We start from the raw sequence: 6,000 nt of genomic DNA, 5'->3' as shown, positions 1-6,000 counted from the left end.
GGTTTTCTTTGGTTTCGATTTGTCAATAAATAGAAAAAGTCTCAAGTGTCCATTTTTTATCTTAAAATGTTCTTAAAGCCTTTGGCTGCTTCTGACCAGGCCGAACCTCCAGCCTGGACTTTGGGACGGAGCAGGGGCTGCTGACTGACGCCTTTGCTTTGGTTTTGTTTCATTTTTTGGTTTAATAGCTTGAGTGAAAGATGATTGATGAGGTGATGGTGGACGGACGGACGGACGGACGTCTAAAACGGGTTTTGGGATGTGTTGGTATTTACATCAATCGATTCGGATCGACGGTCGCTCGGACCGATCTGCTGAATTTATGGCTGACGGCCATTTAAATGACTTATTTGCGGCTTTGGGAGCCGTTCTCTGGTTTCCACTGACCCTCAGGAGGGACGGACTGGCCAGGCATCGTCTTTAGATTGTCCTCTTTAACTATTACAAAGGCCCTGATCTGCCTGGCCGGTCCGTCCTCTGGCGGGTCCAGCTGGTACCGCGCGTACTGGTTGTGTTTTATCCTGTTTTTCTTTGTGATGGCCGTCAAAATCTTACAAAAATATCTCTAGTCTGCAGCTGGAAACCATTTCATAAGAGTCTGGTCAATCTTGTCTGACAAATTTCCGTTTGGCTTTAGCAAAATGGCCGCCTCTTAATGTCACCCAGGATTGATCTACGTTACACAATAAACTAGAAGCAGACGTTTCATCCTGCTCTGGTGGAAGGAGCTGCCATCGCTTCCCTGAATGAGACTGACTGGTGAAGCCGGAGTAAGCTAGCGTTAGCCTGTAGTTAACGGGGGAACGCTTTAGGGAACGACTCTTTAACGCTGTGTTTTACTTCAGAAACCATCTCTGGATGCGTGTGAGGACTTCACCGCGTGTTTGTGACGCGCACCGAATGGACTTCAGCCACTGTTTAGAAAATAAATGGCATCCTGAGTTTTCTAAGATGCGAAGCCCACTCGGGTCGGCCGCCGGCTCCGGTTCTATTGCAAAGAAAATGTGCTTCGACATTGTGCTCACTCACATGTAGTTTGTACCACCTAGCCTAGCGCTCAGGGTTCTGATGAAGCGCGAGCTAAACGCTGTTGGGTCGTCCGATGAATGTTTGTGCTTGCATATTTCGGCACCACCTTCTTTAAAGAGTCGAATGTTTGAACGCTGATTCTGAGGTGAAGAATTGTCGTCTAGGTGAAAACTATCGTCCTTTCCCTTCGTCTATCTTTGGTTTGGTGAAGATAAAAGTTCCCTCAGCGACCCAAACTGTCTATTGCTTGAACTGAAACCCAACTCCTGATTGGACCTTTGAGGGCGAGAACAGAAGAGTATTTCCACAGAAAATGTCCCAGAGCATCTGTCACATTCTGCAGTCATAAAGCTTTCCTTGGTTTGGTGTTTGGTTGTTTCCTAGCTTATATTGCATAATAGAAAACACACATTGTCTTCTAGTCTTTGGTTTTTGGGCTAGTGTGTCAGCCTAGAGGAGACATCAGCAGTGGACAGTTGAAGTCTATGATTTAGAAGGTTTTTCCCCTCCAAAGTGAGGTTTTGTATGTTTTTAATGAGTTGACCCTCCAGCTTTCTTTATGTTTAGGATAAATTTGCAGAAGGCGATTTGGCTACAAGTCGTGGCAGTGAGCAGCCCCTCTCTGTTTGTACCCTCAAGGAAAGGAAGAAAAGAAAATCGTGTAAAAAGTTTAAGTTTTGCTTCAACCGGACGAAACCTTGAACCCGGTTTATCTCCGTTTTCCCGGCTCCCCGTCGTCTATCATGCTTTGGTACAAGTGCTGGACGCCGAGGACTGGGCGCCGGGGCTGGCGCCGTCGTCTGTCCATTTGTCCAGGCTCCGGCGGCGGGCGTTCATGAAGAAGTTGCTGACTGTGGTGAGTTCGAGGCCCAGCTGCTGCGAGATGGTGAGCTGCATCTCTTTGGACGGCCGCTTGTTCTCCTTGAAGATGGCCAGCAGGGTGCGCCGCTGCAGGTCGGTGAAGACCAGCCGCGACTTCTTTGGTGTGTTGTTGCGATCCTTCCCCGTGTCCTGCTCCTTCCGCTTGCATGCTGGGAAAAAAAACACAAGGCAGGAAATCAGAGTTTGGAAAAGAGGGAAAATTAAAGTTACTGTTAGTTTGAGGAAATTAGGATTTTTCTGTTTTGTGGCATAAATATTTATTATTCAGTCACTGAAGTTTTTCACAATTCTGTGATCAAGCAAAAAAAGATTCCCACATTTTTTCACCCAAACTTCTTTGATGAATAAAAATGTTTGAGTTTATGTTGCAAAATTTGCAACACAATTACAGAAATTCACACAAAACTAACAAATTCTCACATTTTTACTTCAAATGTCTCACTAATGTGAATATTTATATTTATAAATGTATTAATGTATATTATTTGAGCATTTGTAGTACAGTACATTACATTAGTTTGAGAAGTTCAATTTATTCAGAAATTTTCTACAAAAATATGAAAATTTCTGAGATTCAAAAGTAAAAAATTTTCTAGAAAAAAACAGAAATTTTGAGGTTAATCTCAGAAATCCTCCAGAAAAAAATGGGAAATTTCTGAGATTCAAAAGTTGAAGATTTGCAAGAAAAATCTGAGAAACTTGGAGATGAAATTCCCTGAAAACTGGGAAACATCAGATTTTTAAAAGTCAGAAGTGTTCGACTTTTGAAACGTTTAAATTTTCTTATGTTTTCTAGAATGTTTCTGAGATTAATCTCAACATTTCTGAGTCTTCTGGCAGAAATTTCTCTTTTTCTTTCTGTTTTTCCAAAAGTGCCAATGATCTAAATAAATAAACTGATTTCATTTAGTTGAAGAGCTGCAGGTTATAAACTCCTGCTAACATGTAAAGTTTTGCAGTAAACGTCTTGTTTTGAGCAGATAAAAGTGACATTAACGCCTCGTGGCGAGAAGGCCAGGAGGTCTGGGTGCGTTTGATTTGATTACCTCCCTGAATTAAGTATGCACGAGTCGGAGCCCGGATGATCAATACGAATCCGGTTAAGGACTCTGTAACAGAACTGTTATGTAAGGGGAAGCTACCCTTGCTGTAAACACCCACACACACACACACACACACACACACACACCGCTGCGCTGCTCTCTGTCAGTTCATCAAATCTGCATCACCTCTGTCTGTCGGTTTTGTTTGCCGTTTGGAAGAAGATCCTGTTTTTCTTAGCCGAGGTGAACGAAGGGCATTTAAAGCTGTTAGTTCCTGATAGAAACAGACAGGTGGCGCTGCTGATCTCTGGATATAAATTAATCTGTTTGAAAGACAAATAATGATAATTTAACTCTAAAACAATTGTTAATCCCCAGTAGGAATCAGTTAATGTTCAACCAGTTTTCCCTCCTGTGAATCTGTTTCCTTATAATGTGTAACGTTTTATTTGCCTCTTTTCTCTGATCAATGTATTTACTCTCCTATAAATATCCCAGGATTCCTTTCTCCGCTCGTTCACCTTTATATTCGCGGTTATCGACGTTGAAATGAGAATCAGGAACATCATGTGCTTCAGTCCAAAAATCTGTTGGTTTGGTTTTTGTTGATTCGGCGTTTAAACGTGACACAATCCTGGACTTTAAACGTAGCAGGACAGCTGGACGGATCCGAGGAAAACCATCCAGCTGCTTCTCCAGACAGAAACACAAACCAAAATTTAAACGCTGTACAAACACACTGCATGGTTTAAACCCCAATAACAGATTAAATCTGCAGCATTAGAACCTTAATCTGTATTAGAAGTGACGACACAAAGAAAAATCCACTTCAGTTACTATAATAACCTGTAAACATCAATATGTTTAGGATTTCAAAGGTGTTTTCACTGGTTGGTAGACTCGACCAAATTTGAAACATTTGTTACATTCTCAGCTGCAGTAGCAGCCTGTTCCCCTCCTGGCCTGTGGGGGCGCTGCAGAAAGAACCACTGAAGGAAACGACACAAAAACAAAAAATGGAGTGGCGTCAGATTTTAGCGGCTGAAGGATTTTCCTTTTCTTTGGTAAAAAACCACGAGACATTTTTTCTGCTAGTATTTTGCAAATCGGAATTTTGAAGATAAATTCACATTTTTCACATTTTTCGCTAAGATTTTGTATATTTCACCAACATCATGAGTCGTGATCAACAACCAAATGTTACTACTGACGGAAATGACGAAGGCGACAGGAAGTGGTCTGCTGATGGGACGACATGTTTTCATAACGACGCATAGCAACAAATTTTGGTGGACGATAAATTATCCCAGAAGTTATTGAGATAAACAATAATATTGTTGTTTTGAGACCATTTTCATGTAATATAATGCAACAATACGTCCTCAAAGATCAATAATTCTAATGAATTTTTAACACTGGAACTGGAAGACATTTTAAATATCCAAAATAAATAAACCAAACAAAAGAAACAAATAAAATATCGTCTTTGTAAACAAAACTGTCCTATTTGAGACAAAAGCACCAGAAAGAAATTACAAAAACAATAAATCATGCAAATGGAAATTATGGAGCTTATTTTAATTTAACATGTGATTAATTGATTTATTGCTGTTGTAACAGGCACTAAACTTATTCACATGTAGTTTTATTTCTTATTTGATTTTCTCGATCAGGAGCGATGAGAATGAAGCCAACGATCCGATCCGCGTTTCTCCTCCAGTCGGGTTACAGTGAGGATCAAACACACAATTATATTATTCAGGAAGGTTTACGGCTCTGAGGTGGGGGCGGTTATTCTTTAGAGGTAAGGGCTGAATCAATGGGGTCGATACGGCAGGTTCCTCTGCCTTTCATCAGCTCTGTGTTGTAGACACCAGCCGGCCGCTAACGGCGTCTCTAACCGCACAGCAGGAAACACTAACTCAACATTTCTGCTGTTTCTCTGCTGCTTCGTCACATGAAGGTTTTCTGTCTCCTGTTAGAGGAAATAAACCTTAAAAATGATAAAAAGATGAGAAATATGTCCTCAGATACGATGTGTGTCCAACAGACTTTATTTACATCTAAATAAACTTATAAATGGTTAATTTAACAGTTGAAGCACCAAATGTACCTTAATTAGCATTAATAGCATTAGCACTGAAGCTAACATTTTGTTTGCAAATCCCAGCTAACAGCTTTTCAGGTAGCATTGTGGCTAGCTAGCTGTTTCAGCTTTTCCTTTGAATACTTTATATATTCTCTACAGACATTTCTGAATGGACAGAATTTAAATTTGGATTTATGATCCACAGAAAATTCTACAAAAAGATGAATCCATGAATCCACTGTAGTACCACCAAAACAACAACTATACCTTCATTTGCATCAACAGTCTCAGCATTAGCATTGAAGCTAACATTTTGTTTACAAACAGCAGCTAACAGCTTTTCCAGTAGCATTGTGGCTAGCTAGCTGTTTCAGCATAAAAATCGTTTTGTGAAAACATGAAATTTCTCGTATTCATGAGAGAAACAAGAAACTTTCCTGTTTTAACAAATTTAGCTTTTTGTTGCTACAGATAAAAAACTTTTTGCTTTTTGTGAAACTAAAGAGAAAATGTCTTCGTTTGAACCACATCAGCTCAACCGACTCATCCATCCTTCGTCAAAGGTCACATGTGGGGTACCCCAAGGTTCAATCCTAGGACCCCTTTTATTCAATATTTATATGCTCCCACTAGCTCAGGTTATAACAGGAAATAATATTAGCTACCATAACTATGCAGATGACACACAGCTCTACATTACGATGTCACCAGGTGACTCAGAGCCCATCCAATCACTGAACAGATGCTTAGAACAGATAAATGTGTGGATGTGCCAAAACTTTCTCCAGCTGAACAGAAACAAAACTGAAGTTATTATTTTTGGACCTAAAGAGGAACAATCTAGAGTTATAGATCTAGAGTTATAGATCTAGAGTTATAGATCTAGAGTCAATGCACAGCTTCAGTTATTACAACTGAAAACCAGCGATCAGGCCCGAAACCTGGGAGTAGTGATGG

At 40.4% G+C, this 6,000-nt stretch overlaps 1 protein-coding gene across 1 annotated transcript in view; it reads right to left on the bottom strand.

Moving 5' to 3' along the window:
• The window catches only part of LOC102218646 (one cut domain family member 2-like), a 34,478-nt gene continuing 28,478 nt past the window's right edge, over positions 1-6,000 (bottom strand). The window contains exon 2 of the mRNA XM_023337848.1: positions 1-2,060. Within this exon, the coding sequence (XP_023193616.1) occupies positions 1,771-2,060 (290 nt within the window). The 3' untranslated portion in view covers positions 1-1,770. The remainder of the gene's footprint in view (positions 2,061-6,000) is intronic.

Source organism: Xiphophorus maculatus, chromosome 8, assembly GCF_002775205.1.
Source record: "Xiphophorus maculatus strain JP 163 A chromosome 8, X_maculatus-5.0-male, whole genome shotgun sequence".
In the NCBI taxonomy this organism is placed as follows: domain Eukaryota; kingdom Metazoa; phylum Chordata; class Actinopteri; order Cyprinodontiformes; family Poeciliidae; genus Xiphophorus; species Xiphophorus maculatus.
This window is presented reverse-complemented; position numbering and strand designations above follow the sequence as displayed.